Source organism: Ipomoea nil, unplaced genomic scaffold (assembly GCF_001879475.1).
Source record: "Ipomoea nil cultivar Tokyo-kokei standard unplaced genomic scaffold, Asagao_1.1 scaffold0317, whole genome shotgun sequence".
NCBI lineage: Eukaryota > Viridiplantae > Streptophyta > Magnoliopsida > Solanales > Convolvulaceae > Ipomoea > Ipomoea nil.
Genome location: NW_017616745.1, coordinates 2,619,486 through 2,639,479, shown reverse-complemented (window position 1 = coordinate 2,639,479; position 19,994 = coordinate 2,619,486). Strand labels below are relative to the sequence as shown.

Sequence of the window (19,994 nt, the reverse complement as noted above, 5' to 3'; positions counted from 1 at the left end):
AGAGAGTAAAAGCATTGTACAGAGAAATTACATCCATTTTGTGAAATTGACAGGTGAAATGTTGCCAGAGAAGGAGAACCAGCAACAAATGTAAAAATAAAAATAGAAATAAACCACAAAGAAACACCTTTCTTTGGGACCCTCCAATGATACTAAGCCATCATATCATACAAATCCATGTATTGAACATCAATGATGGGATGCAGATGATGTGAATGAAATGGTAAGTTAAAAATATCCCCTTTTTTTTGTTTGGTTTCTTCAGAATATCTAAACTAAGAAGACCCTAAAATGTCCTCTTCTTCTCCTTCTCATTTATACTGTCAACAATAATAATAACATCTATCCTCGACCTCCGGGGTCCTCAGTACGCCTTCGTCTCCTCCCGGAGCGTCCCAACAGGACTCTACCATGGCGGCGAAGGCGCCCAACTAGTGATGTGCTGTTTTCATGTACTACGTTGCCAATACCATCGCTGTCTACATCATCAGGGTAGTCGAAAACTGGAAGGTTGCGATCTAATCCAGCAGTGCCTCCACCTGATGCACGGGCTGGGTCCCTACTACCACCATGCCGCCTCGAGCCTCTATTTGAGCCAATATTACCTGCTGAACCAAATGCCTGCAAAAAACGTAAGACATTAATCAAGTTGCCATCGATTCCCACTCCAAAGCCTTCGTTACGGTCCATCACATCGACCTCAAATCCATCCTCATCCTCTGAGCCAAAACCAAACGGGCTTCCTTCTATCACATAGTCACCGAAAACAACTGCTCCTGGCATTGACGACCTTATTGTGCTGATCACATCGTCCCTCTCTCTTTCCCCCTCGAGCCGCCTCCATTTCTGTTCAAGGAGGGGATCCATTTCGCGAGGCTTAGCAGAAGGGTGCTCTGTCTTAACATGCTTGCGCATCTCCTTAAAGTTTCCTACAAATGAACACTCATCCTGCATGCAGCTACGTTTCTTAGCATTCAGGTATGCACGTGCAGGTTCAACCACAGTCCATCCTTTCACTTGCCCACGACAGAGTGGGCATGCAAGCTCTGTAATCTCACCTTTCTCAGCAGGCCAATCAGAAAACGGGGCAGGGGCAGGGGCAGGGGCTGGGTTATTGATTGAACTTTGAAGAGATTGGCTTTGATTTAGTAATTTAACTTTCGTGTAAGCTTTCTGGTACTGATCTAGGCAATTTGAATAACGGTAGCTAGTTCCGCACATGTAGGGGCGGCAGCCTTTGTCGTGGGAGGAGCACAGGAGAAGAACCGCATTGTGAGGATATTCCATGCATACTGAACATGTTGCATCTTCCCAGTCATTCTTAAACTTTTTAGAGCATTTCTTTTGGATTGGGTCCCCTGATTGATTCACAGATGGCAAAGGGTATGGAGTTGGCCTACACTGTCGTGAGGTGATCCTGCGTCTTCCTCTGGTTCCCTTTGCCATGTCCTAAATTAATCTGTAAAAGGAAAATAATGCATTAAAATAATATTTTAGAATCAGTTCATGAATTTGAAATCTTCAGAAAAACCCATTGTATAACAAGCTTTAGGTTGCCATTATCCTGTCATGTATCAGTGAATTTATTTTATTTTATTTTATTCGTTCATTGTATTAACTATTGGGACTTTTTCAGAATATTGTTGCATAAAATTGATGAAAATGAAAAGCTGAATTCATGTTTCTATTTCTAACAAATCCACTCATGACAGAAGCAGTTTTGCAGCACTAGCCTCAAAGAAAAGATACGTAACACAGACAGGACCAAGAAAGTGGATAATTGGAAGATAGTTAGGTGCCTGGGAGGTTGGTTTTGTAGCAAACGTTGCAAGAACTGATATCTTCTCAGTTGAGCTATGGGGGTTTAAAAGAGGACGAGGGAGGGACTTTCAATCCACAGCAGTTGTGGCAAACTTTATTGGGTAAGGCAGAGAAGAGGATGAGGGAGGGGAGGGGGAAGAAGCAAATGGCAGTGAGCTCTTACAATTCAAATAGAGGTAAGTTTTCTATTGGTGCCCAGAAACCGAATCTATTATTGGGTTATGCTTTACAAGAGCATATGCAACTAGCAAAACACGTAGATTTTCATGATATTCTGGTTATTAGCCATCAAATAAAAAAGACAACCTATTCAATATCACAGATGTCAAACCCTTTCACCCTCACTAACATAGCAGTAAAAGAAGTTGAAGTGGTCTCTTCAGGAATACCTTAAGGAGATCCAGCGATAAGCATCCATATATTATCAAAAGGGTAAATAATAAAGGATGAAAATGCAGAACTATCCTCGTTCCATCATCAAGACTACATACAAGCATCCCGACTGCAGATAAACAAACCGCCAGTCCGCCACTAAGCAAAGCAGTTGCCCGGAAGAAATCAGGATTTATCTGCTAAACTGCAAGTCTAAGGATAACATTCTCCAAACTGACAAGCAACCTCGTCCAAATGTCTTTAGACAAAGCAGTGAACCAGTAAGGAAAACTCACCGGATGTTGCTATTTAGTCCTAATGGTTGCACGGCATATTCTCCGGGTTTAAATCCTCAACAGCATACAACACTAACTATCACTCTTCAAAAGAGGCTAACATAAACTGAGGCGGTGTGTTGCTAAATCACAGAAATATCTAAAGAAGTTACTATTTTGTAGATGTACAAAGATAAGGTCCCACATTACATATCCACAATTTCTCAATATACTAAACTATTACTAGTATAAAGTAATCAGATCCCAACAAGCAATTCATTCCTAAGAAATTTGAATGCATCACAAATTAACTTCAAGTTGAAATGCAGAACAAGAATGGCCGAATCACTAAACTCACCCCACTGAATTTGTTATAAGCCAATATAACTTAAACTTCTATCTTCAGACTAGACAAATATAAACTTCATCATGATTCCTATAGCATATTTTCCATTAATCCAGGAAACCAAGAAAGAAAAAGGCATATTTCAGAGGCAACCTCAGCCATGTTGGTCAGGATGTGACTTGGTAACCAGAAGGTTACAAGTTCGACTCCTAGGCCAACCTAGGTTGGTTTACCACCTTGTGGTACTTTGCCGAATAAGATCACGAGGCAAAGTTTACTCAATGCACATTCTGGTAGTGGATGCGGTTTCACCAACACTCAAATAAATAAATAAAAAAGGGCATATTTCAGAACCACAGTCCAAGTTTTTAAGTAAATAGATTTGAGGATTCCAAATGTATGAAGGAAGCATCAAACCTGTAGGCTGTAGCATTCTTGAATCAAATTAGACTTAATAGCAACAGCAATGAAGCCTAATAAACAAATACTTCCATTTCTATTAAGGGACAATTCATCGAACATATCAAAGGCATCTCAATTTCAAGAAAACCCAGATCTGAAGCAAAGATAAGCAAACCCACTGACCTAACCTCATGCTTCGACAAAATTCAATCTTTACACATATATACATACATCATAAACTCACAACGGGGATTCAGAAAAATGCATCAAAATACACGAAACAACAACGCTCCCTCAGCGAGCAACCAACCATCCATCCGTCCCAGATTCGCATTCTAGTTTATTCCATCTCAACCAATCCGCTCCACAAAAAGCGGACCCAAAAACAACAGCCTACTGACCACAGATCAGAAATTCGAAATACAGGAATTGGAGTATTCGTACCGGAGATTTTCTTGAAGAAGACGGGTTGAATCAGAATCCTAGAAAGAGAAAAGTGGGTTGAGAGAGAGAGAGAGCGAGGGGGGAAGGATTATGGGGTTTGTAATTCGTGCAGATGATTGAACTGGTTACGGAAAAATCGAGCTTTCCCGTGAAAATTTAGAAGAGAGAGAATGGCAGAAACGGGATGAGAGAGAACAGCTCATTGAGTCATACAGACTTTTTATCGGAATTCTCGACTCATCTCTACGCTACTCTCTCTCTCTCTCTCTCTCTTTAGAGTTTTTTTTTTTTTTTTTTTTTTTTTTTTTTTTTTTTAAGATATGCTTTATTTGCTTAGTTGGTTAAGTAGTAAAGTTTGAATAAAATAACTCGAGATCGAATCTTACCCGCAGCAGATAAGCAAAGTCTAATCAATTGGATTATTATGATCTATATCTTTCTAAATATTTTGTCATCGAGACGTGTAGGTCATTCAATACAATCAATTAATGACAAAATACTCTCAAAAAAATTAATTAATAACAAAAATATTAAATTTACAGATTTTCCACTTACGTTATGATTTTTTTTTTTACCTCATACCTCTTATGTGTTTGATTTAATTACCGACTTAATGTAACTTGACTTTAAATAGTTTAGAAATTAAATTTTTATAATATTAATTTTATTATTAGTGTATAAAATTTATGAAAAAAAGGTTATGATGTCCACAGACATTATTCTTCCTTATACAAATTTATTATAAAGTCAAATAGTGTGAGAACAATGTGTCAATGTTAACTTTGTACCTTATATAAATTCAAACTGTCAAATACTTTATGCTTAGATGACACATATGTGGCTCTCCTTGAAGAAATATTACATGATTAAATCTCAATGGTGGGGTATTTGACTCCTTAGCTGCAACAGATATGAGAAAGTATAAAACATGTACTACTTTGTAATAGAGTCAAATCATTTTGAAGTGGTACCAGTTAAAAAAAGTGTATCGATCAACGATTTAAAAATTTTTCTAGAATTTATGTATTTAGAAACTACATAAGAAATACTATTAAATATAAAAAAAATAAAGAATAAATAATTAATTTGACCATTAAATAATAAATAAGATAGTTAAAATAGGATGGAAGTACAAGTAATAATTTGTAATTTTGTCATTAAAAAAATAATTTGTAATTTTGTATTATGTTTTTTTTTTTTTTTTGTTTGTTTGTTTTTTTTTTTTGTTTTTCAATATTTTAGTAAATTTTAGCATAGTTTTGTTTGTTTAGTCTATTAGTGATGATAAATGGGCTGGACTATTCATGAGTTAGCCCATGACCCAATTCATATACATTTAAAAAAAAATTAATATTGTTAATTTACTATTTAGGAGATGCATGAGAATGTGTTGATTGTATTAATGAGAGTTATCTGATCTGTTTGTAGTATACGTGATAGTACAAGAAGTAATATGTAGTAGAAGATGATATTCTCATGCAAGATAAGTCAATGTTTTAGCACAAAGAGTCAAATCGTCTCCACTGAAACTCGAATTCACAACTTTTTATATAGAAGAGCAATTTGGTGTCACTAAACCATAATATCTTTGGCGATAAATTAATGTTTATACAAACCCTTTCATCAATGCAATGATGGCTCATGAGACGTGATTTTTAATATGATGTGCCCTAATTTATTTTTTTTTTTGGTGTAAACCACACATTGTGATCCGGGTCTTTCTCCGTCCGTGTAACGGTCCAGGTCCACCCGGTTTGCAAGCGATGTGCCCTAATTAATGGATACATATAATTGGTTAATTTGTGGTGAACATTCTAAAAGAACATTGCTCCTTATAAAATAGGATGGAGGGCAATAGTAACCTAGTCCACACTCTCGAGTTAGCTCTCTTCAAATTAACACCCATCTTGCTATGGCACCTAGCCCCTTCTTATTAGTCGATGCTAAAAGTGAAACCATTATGTATGTATAAATAAAGGGGTTCATGGCGTGACGTGTTCTAGTTGGTGGATAAAAATAATTGGTTAATCTGTGATGTACTTTTTAAAAGAACATTGCTCCTTACAAAATGGGATAAAGGGCAATACCCTTGGGTTGTTACTGCTCTCCTTAAATCAATACCCAAAGGTTGAATCCCCAACCCTAAGGGCCCCCACACTCCGACGGATGTAAATCACGGTGACTCAATGGTTCAGTGAATAGGGCCAAATGTCGGTGCGCACAAGGAATGACATAATTCCCGCACTGCCACTGTCGAGGTTCAAACCTTGGTCTTTTGTCCCAAATACTGCCCACTAAACCATTGAGCTAAGCTCGTGCGGGTAATGCCACCAAATCTTCTCTTATTAATTGATGCTAAAAATCAGACTACCATTCTTCCAAAAGTTGAACCCCAACCCTAAAATTAGACTATCATGTATGTATAAATAAAGAGGTTTTAAGTGCAATATATTAAAAATAAATAAATAAACAAAGAGAGTAAAAGATTCCGGCAAATCCACACTAACACCAGAAACATTAATTTGAAAAGCAAAGGCAAACCACAACTTAGAAACATACCAAAGTTGAAAAAAAAAAGAAACTATGGATCCATTTGGTTTGGAGACTTGGAATGGGAAGCTTGAGATTCATTATAACCAGGCAAATCATCATCATCTTGATCATAAATGTGCTCTGCCATATGTGTAGCAAGTTGTCAACGGCTGTGCTGGCGACGACCCATTCCTCGCATGGGTTCCACGAGAAGTCTGTAATACTATTCGTGTGGCCACCGTGAAGAAAGAGCAACTCTGGAGGGCCAACTTCAGCATCTTGTTTGGTTTGTTTCTGGCCAATCCTGGCAAGAAAGCCAAAAGAGTGAATTAGTGGTCTGTCTTGTTCCTGCATCTGTATATTTTGGGATTTGGAAACAGTTTTGACAGTAGAAATTTCAGGAAAACAATATGGCCAGGGGAGATCAAGTTGGCCACTTCAAAAAATGAGATCTACACAGCCAAACTTTCCTTATTTGAGAGTCTCTCTCCCTCTCATATTCTCAAATAGGACTTGTGGGCATGAATGCATGATTTCATTTATCTAAAGAACTTTAACATATAAACAGAAAACCAAACCTGCATTGTAATAATTCAAAATTTACCCTCTGCCAGACCATATATAGTTCAATGCTATAATTCGGTCATACAAGGAAAGAAATAATTGGTGGTTTAATTCTCCACATGTTTAGCTATGCGCCATGTAACAGTAGTGAAGAAATACCTGCAAAGATCCCAAACAACAAGCCTCTTTCCAGCACAACTTGAAGCCAAGATGGTCTCATTTTTGGGATTCCATCTAACATGGATAACCTCCTCCCTGTCACAAGGTTCAGAAAAGCCTTTCATACTTGTTTGCATTTACAGAGAGAGAGAGAAAAAAATTATGCCCTAACATGATTGATAAAGAAAGAAAAGTTTCCTCAGTGAGAAAATGTGAAGTAGAATAGCCTCTTACTGAGCTGGCCATTCCAAGGTATGGAGGGCAGAAGAAATCTTGCGCAGATCAAACAATTTAACTTTCTTATCAGCAGATCCAGTTGCTACAACCCATTCATTAAAAGGATTAAATGCCAGGGATTTAACCTGTATCAATAATTAATAAATGTTAGCTAGGATAGTAACATAAATTGACCAATACTTCCTTACTTGCAAAAAAACTTTACAATATAGGTATGCTTGTAAAGATCTCAATGGAATAAATCATCCTCTACATATATGTTTGACCCCATTTCTGCACTCAAATACTCACCTCAGCACTATGAGCAAGTACAGATTGACTAGGCCTGATCACTGGAGTGCGCATATCCCATATACGTAGATATTTATCTTCTCCAACTGAACCGAATAAATTTTCATGCTTCATATGCCAAGCTACATCCTCAACACATCCATCATGAATCTATTAGAACACCATCATAAGAACTGTTTATCAGCATAAAAAACAATATGAGAAACTTAAATGTTATGAAGTTGGGGATTACTCACACTATCTGATGAGGAAACTTCCAACATTATGTTATCTTACTAATTGTTTATTAAAATGCATTAATGAAAAATCTCTCACAAAATTGGGAAATACACAATGATTATGCAAGTAAAAGGAACTTGATAAAACACATAAGGCATACTAGCGCTTATATAGTTAATGCTGATACATACACTAAATATATGCATGGCCTCAAGTTTCTTAAAAGTTGGAGTGACATTAACATCCCACATGCAAAATTGACCATCCTCTGAGCCACTTAACAAATGACCCTTCTTAAATGGACTCCACGACAAGGCATGCCCTTCATCGCTGTGACCAGTTAACCTCAAATCAGGGTTGCAAGCACCATGAATATGAGGCTTGGGTGGATGTTTGGAACAATCAAAAATGAAAATTTGAGAACTAATTGTCTTGGTGGCAATAATACTCGGGTTTTGTGGCATGTAACGAGCCCGTTTAACTTTCCCATCATGCCTCATTTGCTGAACAATACTTACCTGCCACAGAAATATTTAGTATTACACACTTAAGTCATTGCCTCAAATAGCTATAAATTTGTAAAATAGGCGAGAAAAGATACTAAAGGAAAATGAGGCTCCAAAACAAAACTACTATGAATGTTCACATTGAAGTTGAAGATAAGTACAGAGTCTATGTTTTCTGAATTGTGATACCTGCGTCTTCATGCAAATAAGATTTAATCAATCATCAGAGAATATCACTTAAATTGGTAGGAAAAATGTGCTTATTTAGATCTTAGAGGATCTTAGGTAGTATAATTCCAATACCTAAACTATCATTCTTACACAGAAGGAATTTGCATATCATACTGATTGGGCTAACACTGATTTATGCCAGTGAGATTTGAAGGAAGGGCAAAATGAGATTGTAAGAACATAAGTTTTGACAAGCCAACCATGATTAAGCTCCATATAGGCATCCACAAAGAATTAGTTTTTGACACTTTACCTATCAAAACCAAAAAAAGGTGGAAAAAAAACTCTTTCTATAAGCCAGTAGAACCATTTTAAAGCATAAATACTTGTAGGTTTCCAGAAGACCAGAAGGAACTTGAGTTACAAATTGGAATGTATCAGAGAGGTTTAAGCTTTTGTTCTAAATGATCACAGACAATAGTTCATTTCATTTATATCAACTTTAATTTTCTGGTAACTTGCTAAAATCTCTACTAAAAAATTGGAAGAGTAACATTATAATTCACTATGTTTCACTGGAAATCAAATCATTTTGCTAATTACTTTTCTATCTACTTAAGAAATTAAACTTACAACGGTAGCCACAAATCAGGATATAGGTACAGGTTTTACTCCTAATAACACACTAAACCAAAATCTCAACACATTTTGCAGATATCTGATCTTAAAACAACATAATCAGGTAGATCAACTCAAAAGCAAATCAGATCAAAACAAAACAAAAAGAATTGCAACGAAGAACATAAAAATCGCAGAAGAATTCACTACGTACTATCCCGTCAGAAGAACTAAAATTGCCTTTGCTATCAACACCCTCGGCTTCGCCTTCGCCGCCGAGAGGCAGCTGCACCTGAGCCAGAAAAAGGTAATTATGCCTATCCATATACGGCCTGGTTTGAGTTCCGAGGATCATCTTTTGCACACAGTAATCTTCCCCCTGCCGCTCCTCCAGGTCGGGGAGCCATTCGACGGTGAGCGACGGCCACTCGAGCGCTTGAGTCACCACCAAATCGTACAGATAAGGAGCGCTGATCTTCCATTTCGGGTACCTCTTCAGCATATCGCTCTTGTTTGGTCACACCGGATCAACGACGATGGAGAAATCGATCGGAAATGGCTTTCAAACATATATATATATAGTCGCAGTTTTTGTGTTCTATTGTATACGTTAATTTGGAGGGAAATGCGACATTGCAACTCGCTTTTGTCCTTTCGGTCTTTATATAGGAAAATATTTTGCATGAAAAAATATTAAGAGTTAATACCCAAAATAGTCCCTCGACTATGTCATAATTATCAATTTGGTCCTCAATTATCATTCTTACCCAATTAAGTCCTCAACTATGTAACTTTTACTCAATTAAGTCCTCAACTATACAATTTTTACCCAATTTAGTCCTCAACTATACAATTCTTACCCAATTTAGTCATCTGTATTAATTTGACTGTTTGTTGACTGTCAAAAGTCGAGATAAAATTATAATTTTACAAGATTTCTCCTTCCTCTCCATTTAGCAGCGCCAAACCATGCAGCAATACACTCCGATCAGATTTCGATCGTAAAAAAATCGTTGGAAATCAAATTCATGGGTTATCCGATGCATAACCACTACTTCGATACTGACAGGTTTAGAACCCAACCGGAGCTTATTGCTACATGGTTTGGCGCTGCTAAATGAGGAGGAAGGAGAAAACTTGTAAAATTACAACTTTATTTTCACTTTTGACAGTCAACAAACTGTCAAATTGACAAAGGACTAAATTGGGTAAAAATTATATAGTTGAGGACTTAATTAAGTAAGAATGATAGTCGAGGACCAAATTGGTAATTACGACATAGTTGAGGGACTATTTTGGGTATTAACTCAAATATTAATTATATTATTTTTATTTTTATTTGGGAGAAGTAGTAAATGAACTAATTAATTGATTAACCCATAATAGAATTAATGAAATTAATACAAAATTTAATAAAATAACATTTTTGTTTGGGAAAATAGCACTTTCCCCCCTATGTTATATACTTATAGCACTTTTTTCCCCTTAATTATTTATATGTTAAATGAACATATTTACTCTAAAAAAATATGTCATTTTTTTTTCAGCAACAAATTATAACCACGATTTGATTCGCACCAAACAGACACTATAGCAACCAAACAGAGAGGTTATATGATGACAATTTAGAACCAGAACCTAATATTTGGAGTTTATTAAAATTGCGAACCGAAACTGCCAGTTCATGTTCTGAATTGAAAAAATAAAATGCATTAATTGTTGAATTTAGAATATTTTAAAAACAAAAAAAAAAATAAAATAAAATTTTAAAAGAAAGTTTGAACCAACTGTTCAAATTAGATCTGAAACCATGAATTGACGGTTCAAAATTAAAACCAAATCGCAATTATATATACTTATATGTGATAAATCAGAATTTAGAATAAATGCGAATAAGAACATACACTATTTGCAAATATTATAATTCTAATTTTAAGCTAATGCTAGTAATTGTTCCGATTTGAACCTCCGGTTCATGATTCAAGATCCATCTTTTTCAGTTCACGATTTTAATAAACCGGAAACCCAAATATTGGGTTATGGTTCTGAATCATAACAAAATTTTTTTATTTGATTGCCACTTTTATACTTTGTTGAAGAAAAATAATAAATAAAATATTTATTTTATGAGTAGAAATATTCATTTAATATATTAGGGAGAAAAAAATGTCACTTTTATAATAATTGAGGGAAAAAATGTGAATGTATGAATAACTTAAGGCGAAAAAAATACTATAAGTATATAATTCAGGGGAAAAAATGTCATTTTTCCTTTTTGTTTCATCAAAATAATTGATAAAAAGTTTCATTTATGGAAATGTATTTAAGATAAATGAATTTGAATAGAATTTCCTTCTTTGGAAGGTCCTATAAAGGAAAATGAATTCCACGGTTAATTATGCCTTTTTTGTTGTTGTGTGTATTTTGGTGGTTTGGTGGATCTATGATATTTTTATGAATTAATGATAATTTTAAAAAATCTTAAAAAAAACCTATTTAATGATTGAATATTAAAAAAAATGATAATACAATCTAATTAACTCATGGTTGTCCCTTCGGTTGACGTAAGCCCACAAGGGAAACAACAAAAAAAATGTACTTTTTACCCAAAAATAAAAGAGATTTTTTTAAAAAAAAAAAATAAAAATTGTGTGATAAAATCACGAAAGTATCATGACACCAGATGTTAAATTAGTTGACACCACATCAATAATAACTTGTTAAATATGTAATAATAAAACATAATTGTACTATTTTTCCGATTTAGAGGGCACTTCCCCAAATGCATTTGAATAGAAATTCCTTTTATGGAAGGTCCTATAAATGAAAATGAATTTAACTCTAGATTATGTTTTTTCTGTGAAAAGGCTACAGAAGCTAACGAATACGCTAAACAGATGTATGTGATACATACGAAATAAAACATGAAAGAAAAGAACGCATTAACTCCCTACATGCTGAAACAGCTATACCTTCATATGAACGAAACTCAGTCGTTGGTGTTGAAAGAATCTGGCAAATGTTTGAGCAATCTGAGCGAAGTGCCACATCCGTGACACCACGTCCCCGAAGCCAAGAGAGTGCCTCCTTACAAGCCAATGTTTCCACCATAAACGGCCCCAGGAAAGTCGGAAGGAGTCCATTCTCCGCCGCGATAAAACTACCGTTGGCGTGCTGTAAAAAAACTCCGTACGTCCCCTTACCGAAGACAGCGTCAAAGCTGACATCAAAGTAGCAAACCCACGATGTCGGACCAGACTCCGGCACTGCATGAGGAGGCGGAACAGTAGAGGACACCGTAGCCGCACGCCAAAGCCGTAGCCACCACTTTGTTTGGAAAAGCCAACTTAAACTCCCATAGAGTCGTGTTTCTTTGAGTCCACAGGTAGTACAAGACAACAAGCATCCGCACAAAATGGTCCTCCTCAACCTTTTGCAACAAATTTTCAAGCCATCCACCAAAGCCATCTCCCACCGTATACTGCACCATTAATCAAGAAATATTCCACATACATTTAGAATAATCACATAACACTAGAGTATGCATGATAGTTTCATTGTGGACACCACACAAAGGGCATGTTAGAGGGACCTCTACCCTCCTATTATAAAAGTTAGATGTAGTAGGAAGCACATCACTCACAACCATATAAAAAAAAATCTAAAGATCTATTTAAGGGTTGCAGATTGTTTTTATTCAACATTTGTAACATTGAGATAATAATGATTGATCAATTGTTTATTTTTTATTTTTTGAACATGTGATGTGATCTACCTCAATCTTTACATCAACTTTTTATGAAAACTAAGGTGTGTTTAGTTCATGGGTTTACATATCAGGAATGAGAATCAAAATCATAGTTAGTGTTTAGTTGACAATTTTTTAAAACACAACTATGAGATTTGATTACCTATTCAATTAAAACCCTTATTTCTAAATGGGAGGTCACAAGAATGAACCGCAAGACATTGACTCTTTGTGTTTCAATAGATTGAGAAAGTATATATGGACAAATACTACATTGTATCAGAGTCAATAGTACTAAAGAAAAGGCTGATAGAGTCAAGGTTCTAACTCAAAAGTATCACATTCATCAGTTAAATGTAGTTTACCGCCTTCAATATCCTAGAAGCGGGCTCTTAATCCGCCTTCCTCAATACTGTCATTGTTTTCCATCCCCTCCGTAAAATCCATTGGCTCTAATGGGATATACGAACAAATGGAGAGCCGCATTATTTTGTAGAAGACGAGCTTATCATTGGCTAAAAAATTTCTTAGAATGTAAAGTAATCTTTCATTTTCCTCATCACCCACAACAACAATAATATAAATTTTTAGCCCATTATAGTGCCGTTGCATCACAACTTTGTTTAAGACCCCTCTAAAGTCTTCCCACCCATAATCTAATGGGTTAAGTGATACCTCTTCTTCCCCGTTTAAATGCACATACGTGGCCCTAAAGTCCAACCAGGGCCACAAAATATGTGGTGTCATTTGATCTTGTCCTTGGTGATCATAGCAATTGTGACAGTTTCAGCAAAAGTTGTGTACCCAACCTCTACAACGATGTGAGCCACCACATTGTCCATTCCTTCATGTCTGATTACAACTGGAATGGTATTCTCTTCAACCGAGTCAATTTCTTCTTCCTCATCATCATTCCTTTCTTCCTCTTGTTCTTGGGGGACTTCTTGTGGGGGATTCATAATCATTCTAATTTCCTGAATGAGCTGTTTAGACTCGGTAAAATCTATTTTATTCCTTTCACTTTTCCAGTTGCAGCTGTTAGTCATTATATTATTATTGGTTTATAATGTATATTTTATATTCCTGTGGCTTTAGATTAGTCTGTTAATTCTAGTCTAGAGTTTAGGAGAGTTATGTGGTAGCTTTCATATAGGGCTCTATCTTGTAATCTCATTTGGTATCAGAGCCAGACCAAAGGTCACGGGTTCGAATCTCTATGTCACCCGATAAGAGACTACAGTCCACGTGTTGCTTGGAACCCACTGCACACGTGAGGGGGCGTGTTGAGCATATAACCATTAATATGCAATCCAACTATCAGCTTAGGCTTTTAGTTGAGATGGAGCACATGCTTCAGTTTGGTATCAGAGCCAGACCAAAGGTCTCTACGTGCTGCTTGGAATCCACCGCACACGTGAGGGGGCGTGTTGAGCATATAACCATTAATGTGCAATCCAACTATCAGCTTAGGCTTTTAGTTGCGATGGAGCACATGCTTCAATTTGGTATCAGAGCTAGACCTCAGCTTAGGCTTTTAGTTGAGATGGAGCACATGCTTCAATATGGTATCAGAGCTAGACCAAAGGTTATGGGTTCAAATCTCTATGTCACCCGATAAGCGACTACGATTCCGCACACGTGAGGGGGCGTGATCCACTATCAGCTTAGGCTTTTAGATTTGGTGTATACGGATATCTGGGGCCCATCTCCTGTTATTTCTGATTCTGGATACCGTGTTACTTCGTTTTATTTGTAGATGATCATTCGTGGTTTTCCTGGTTTTATCCGCTTCGGCTAAAATCGGACATATATAAAACTTTTGATTTATGCCGGGCAATGGTAGAACGACGGTTTTCCCGTTCTATAAAAACCATCCAGTTTGATTTAGGAGGCGAATACCGTCGTCTACATACTATTTTTGAGTCCCTCGGTATCATACACCGACAATCATGCGCATATACTCACGAACAAAATGGCCGGATTGAGCGCCAGAATAGACATATTGTCGAAACTGGTTTAGCACTACTTGCTGAAAGCTCGGCTCCGTTAAAATACTGGGATTATGCATTTGAAACATCCACTCAATTAACAATTGCTTACCATCCTCCACCATACAATTCCAAAGTCCTCATTATCGCCTACATAAAACTCCCCCAACCTACACTTTCTTCTGTGTCTTCGGGTGTAGATTCTTTCCCTATCTAAGGCCATACAATTGGCACAAGATAGAGTTTAGATCTGCACCATGTGTGTTCCTAGGTTACCCTGTTTCATTTAGGGGATACCGCTGTATGGACCTAACCACGGGGAAAGTTTTCATCTGCCGTCATGTTCGATTCGATGAGACTGTTTTCCCTTTTGCTATGCAGGATACTTTGCAGGGTGGTCCCACTACTGTGGACTCGTCTATTCCATGGGGATCGAACCAAGTTGTGGTTCACTCACATGGTGCACTGGTGCTGAATGAGTCACCTTTGGCATAAGAACCGACACCTATGGCAATAGAAGCACCACCAGTTACTAACACCCGTGCAAAGACGACCCCTACTACAGAAGTCGAGCACACAATACGCACTCGTCGCAAGACACATGGCACTAGGGAGCAGTTTTTTGCTCTCAACACTACTGTGGACCCTACGTGCTATTCACAGGAGGTTGGCCACCCGCAGTGGCGGGAGGCTATGGATCAGGAGTTCAACGTTCTCTTACATAACAACACGTGACAGTTAGTTCCGGCTACACCTAATATGAATATAATTGGTTGTAAATGGGTATACCGCACTAAACGCAAAGCCGATGGCTCGGTCGAGCGGTATAAAGCTCGTCTAGTCACAAAGGGGTTCAACCAGGTAGCCGGCGAGGATTTATTTGACACATTCAGTCCCGTCGTGAAACCCACTACAGTCCATATATTGTTTTCCTTTGCGGTATCTCGCAAATAGACTCTCCGATAGTTGGATGTCCATATGCGTTTCTTAATGGTCATCTATCTGAGACTGTCTATATGAAGCAACCACCAGGCTACGAGGATCCTACACATCCGGGGCATGTCTGTCATCTTCAGCGTTCGTTGTATGGGCTCAAGCAAGCGCCTCGTGCCTGGTTCAAACGGCTTCAAGAGTTCTTATTATCTACCGGGTTTCAAGGGTCGAAGACTGATGTCTCTCTTTTTCACTATACGGCTGGTGACTCGAGGGTTTACTTATTGGTTTACGTTGATGATATCGTCATGATGGACAGTGACAAGGCCTTAATAGACTCATTACTTCACCATCTTGCGTCCACGTTTAAGATCAGGGACCTCGGCACTCCGGGCTTCTTTTTGGGTATCGAAACTTTGTTTGACACAGACGGGCTTATTTTGTCACAGCGTCGATATATGAAGGACATCTTGACTCGGGCTGGCATGGCAGAATGCAAACCCTTGGCCACACCAGCGGTAGTCACTCAGCCAGCTACACCGACACTCGAGCCATTTGAGAACCCTACACAGTACCGTCGCATAGTCGGGGCTCTTCAGTATTTGACTATCACTAGGCCTGATCTATCATATTCTGTCAACAGGTTGTGTCAGTTTATGCACTCACCTACCGAGGATAATTGGGCCTCACTGAAGCGGGTTCTCCGGTATGTCAAGGGCACTCAGGACTACGAGCTACGAATCACGCCTTCGTCATCCACTGAACTACATGCTTTTTCATATTCGGACTGGGCCAGCTGTCCGATTGATCAGAAATCCACTAGCGGGTATGCAGTTTTTTTGGGGGGTAATTTAGTATCATGGTTATCTCGCAAGCAGCGCACGGTCGCCAGGTCTTCCACAGAGGTCGAGTATAAAGGACTTGCTGATGTCTTCGCAGAGGTCACTTGGATTGTCTCGTTACTTCAGGAGTTAGGGTTGTTCTCCGGTAAACCGGCTTCTCTCTGGTGTGACAATCTCGGGGCCACGTACCTAGCAGCAAATCTAGTTTTTCATGCTCGCACGAAACATGTGGAAATCGATTATCACTTTGTCCGGGACAAGGTCGCATTCGGGGACTTCATTGTTAGTTTTGTCTCTACAAAGGAGCAGCTGGCTATCTTCACCAAACCTCTTCCTGCGGCGCGTTTTCAGAATCTTCGAGGCAAGCTCAATGTTGTTTCTCTCCTACCTTGTGCTTGAGGGGGAGTGTTAGTCATTATATTATTATTGGTTTATAGTGCATAGTTTATATTCCTGTGGCTTTAGATTAGTCTGTTAATTCTAGTCTAGAGTTTAGTAGAGTTATGTGGTAGCTTTCATATAGGGCTCTATCTTGTAATCTCATCGCAGTAATGATCCGCTGATTGCCAAAGAAATGGCATTAATTGAAGTACAATGTTTGAAACCTGCATTAGTCAATATATCAAAGATTAATAAAGAAAAAGACAGCTTATATATTTGCAAATGAATACAAAACTAACACACAAATACATCTTGAAAATTTATATATATTTCATATTTGCAAATCAAAACAGAGATTCCATGAACCTTAATAACAGAGATTCCATGAACATGAATACGAGCTAAGGTTGAACAACAGTAGACATGCATTTGAGCAAAGAATGAAAATAGTACTGTTGATGATGCATATATGCATATAGAAGGAGTCTCAGCTCAGCCCGATAGAGGCTAAAACAAGTCTGGTAAATCCATAGTAACACCAAAAATAATACTTTGGAAAGAAAAGATAAACCACAGCTCAGAATTAACAAAACCAAAGTTGGAAAAAAGAAGCTATTGGGCCTTCTCATCATCAATCACCATCTTCCTCTTCTTCACAAATTACATGAGTTCTCGCATCCGTCATACCTCTTCTTCACAAATTATGCCCTAATGATTGATAAAGAAAGCAAAGTTTCTTCAAGAAGAAAATGGGGAGTAGAATAGACTCTTACTCCAATGACCATTTTGGAGGGAAATTGCAAGTTGCAAGTCTTGCAACTGCTTCGGTCGTAAAACATGGAGTTAATTTATTTATTTTTCCCTAACCATATTATTGTGGCATGGTTATCCATCAAGAAGTCAATTTTTTTTAGTACTATTGACTCTATTAGAAAATGTTTTAATGGCTTTAATAGAATCAACGATATTAATACAAGATTTAATAAAATAACATTTTTTTCATCAAAATAATTGATAAAATGTTTCATTTATGGAAATGCATTTAACATAAATGAATATTTGAATAGAAATTCATAGACGCGATCAAAATGATGTGGTAAATAAGTCAAATCACGTTAAATACTCATGCCAAGATCTCAACATGTTAGCCACGTGTTCTGCATGCACCGACTTCGAATGGAACGGTCTCAGTTAGCACTTGGTCCACAAATGCTGATTACTCGCTTTATTTTTAAATTATTTTTTTATTAACATGTAATAATGTTTTAATGACTCGTAATAGAATCAACAAAATTAATACTAGATTTAATAAAATAACATTTTTTCTTCATCAAAATAATTGATAAAATGTTTCATTTATGGAAATTCATTTAACAAAAATGAATATTTGAATAAAAATTCATAGACGACGTCAAAATGATGTGATAAATATACAAAATTATGTGTAAATACACATGTTGGAACCCCGGTATATTAGTCACGCGTCATGCATGCACCAGCCACGAATGGAGCAATCGTTATGCCATGGAACCGTGTTCACCATCCATGGTGAACACAGTTCCAAACGGTAACGGTGCCCGTAAGTGGCGGGGCGTCTTTATCTTTTTTTTTTTTTTTTTTTTTTTTCTTAATTAACAGCGCGACTTTTCTTCTTCATTTTCATATTTCGCGATTTCACTTCCTCTTCGCGCAAGCTTCTTCAACACTCATAAATTATGAATGTGCAGGCATGGATTTATGAATGTGCAGTTATGAAATTATGAATTTTCTTTTATGAGATTATGAATTTTCTGTTATGAGATTATGAATTTACAGAAAATTCATAATTACATAACTGTAAATTCATAATCTCATAACATAAAATTCATAATTTAATAAATGTAAATTCATAATCTGAACATAGAATGCAAAACGCCGTTTTTTTTTTTTTTTTTTTTTTTTTTTTCCGTAAAAACGACGCCGTTTTGGAACGTGTTCACAAAGCATGGTGAACACGTTTCCACGACATAATTTGCACGAATGGAGCGGTCTCAGTTGGTCCACAAGTGCTGAGATTCTTCACTACTGCATTATTAGGATGCAGGACCGGCCCAGAGGGGTTGGCAGGCTGGGCACCTGCCTAGGGCCCATCTCTAGAGGGGGCCCGGCCATAAGATATTATGTATGTGTGCAGGGGCGGAGACAGAAAGTTTGGGTTGGGGGGTCGAATTTATAGAAGAAATTTATATCTTAGTCAACATTAGTACCAACCATACAATATCATTATATATATATATATATATATATATATATATATATATATATATATATATATATATATATATGATTGTGCCGATTATTATGGATAATTACTTTTAATTATACTATGTGCAATAATATATGAAATATATAATTATATGAGTAAGATCGTTAATGTTGTCAAATATTACTTTTGAATTTTTCACATAACACAAAATATATGCAATAGTAAAAAATAGGGAAAATTGCACTTCTTGGCCCTAATTAAGTTATAGGGCAATTGTAGAATCCATCACTAATTATTAGTCGTGCTCACTTATCATCTTTAAAATATACTCCGTAAATGATGTTACACATTTCGTCCCTTTATTAACAAAACATTTGAGACAAAATTTGCAACATTATATAACTTAGAGACTAAGAGTGGGCACAACCTATTATTAAAAGGACGAAATTTACGACGTTAATTATACCTTAGGAACAAAAAGTTACCACGACCAACAATTAGAGATGAATTCTAAAATTACCACAAAACTTAGAGATGAAATGTGTAACTTTCTTAAAAAATTAGAAGAGTCCAAAAATATAATTTATCAATATTATAATACGTAGTAATATATACATATATATATATACTAAAAATGAGGGGTGAGGTAGAGGGCCCCCTACCCTAAGAGGTGGCTCCGCTCTTCTGTGTGTGTTTGTGTGTGTGATATTAGTTAGTATATATTGAAATAAATTGTGTTAATTGATGTGTGGTTGTTTAGGAATCTTAACTATATTGTTGTTTAAGAGTTGAGAATTAGGAATTTTGTTTGTCTTTTAATTCTGTATAATGAAAATGTAAGTTTATTAGTTTTATTATATGATGATGATGATTGGTTTTATTTTAATTTATTGTGTGTAT

General features: G+C 36.8%; 2 protein-coding genes and 1 pseudogene across 4 annotated transcripts; 1 reads left to right on the top strand and 2 right to left on the bottom strand.

Moving 5' to 3' along the window:
* LOC109169139 lies at positions 1-3,916 on the bottom strand. 3 transcript variants are annotated; one of them, XM_019318019.1, is made up of 3 exons: positions 3,079-3,361; positions 2,211-3,023; positions 1-1,459 (listed from the first exon to the last, which is right to left on the bottom strand). In XM_019318019.1, the coding sequence occupies exon 3, from the start codon at positions 1,444-1,446 to the stop codon at positions 343-345; it is 1,104 nt and encodes a 367-aa protein (XP_019173564.1). In that variant the 5' UTR covers positions 1,447-1,459; positions 2,211-3,023; positions 3,079-3,361; the 3' UTR covers positions 1-342. The 3 variants fall into 3 exon arrangements, with proteins under 3 accessions (XP_019173564.1, XP_019173561.1, XP_019173568.1); XM_019318016.1 differs by lacking the exons at positions 2,211-3,023; positions 3,079-3,361 and adding an exon at positions 3,661-3,916; XM_019318023.1 differs by lacking the exons at positions 2,211-3,023; positions 3,079-3,361 and adding an exon at positions 3,400-3,424.
* Positions 3,917-6,157: 2,241 nt separating this feature from the next.
* Positions 6,158-9,459, bottom strand: LOC109165793 (annotated as a pseudogene).
* Positions 9,460-15,709: 6,250 nt separating this feature from the next.
* Positions 15,710-16,938, top strand: LOC109165787 (uncharacterized mitochondrial protein AtMg00810-like). The gene is made up of 2 exons (XM_019314719.1): positions 15,710-16,829; positions 16,934-16,938. The coding sequence occupies exons 1-2, from the start codon at positions 15,710-15,712 to the stop codon at positions 16,936-16,938; spliced, it is 1,125 nt and encodes a 374-aa protein (XP_019170264.1).
* Positions 16,939-19,994: the final 3,056 nt, after the last annotated feature.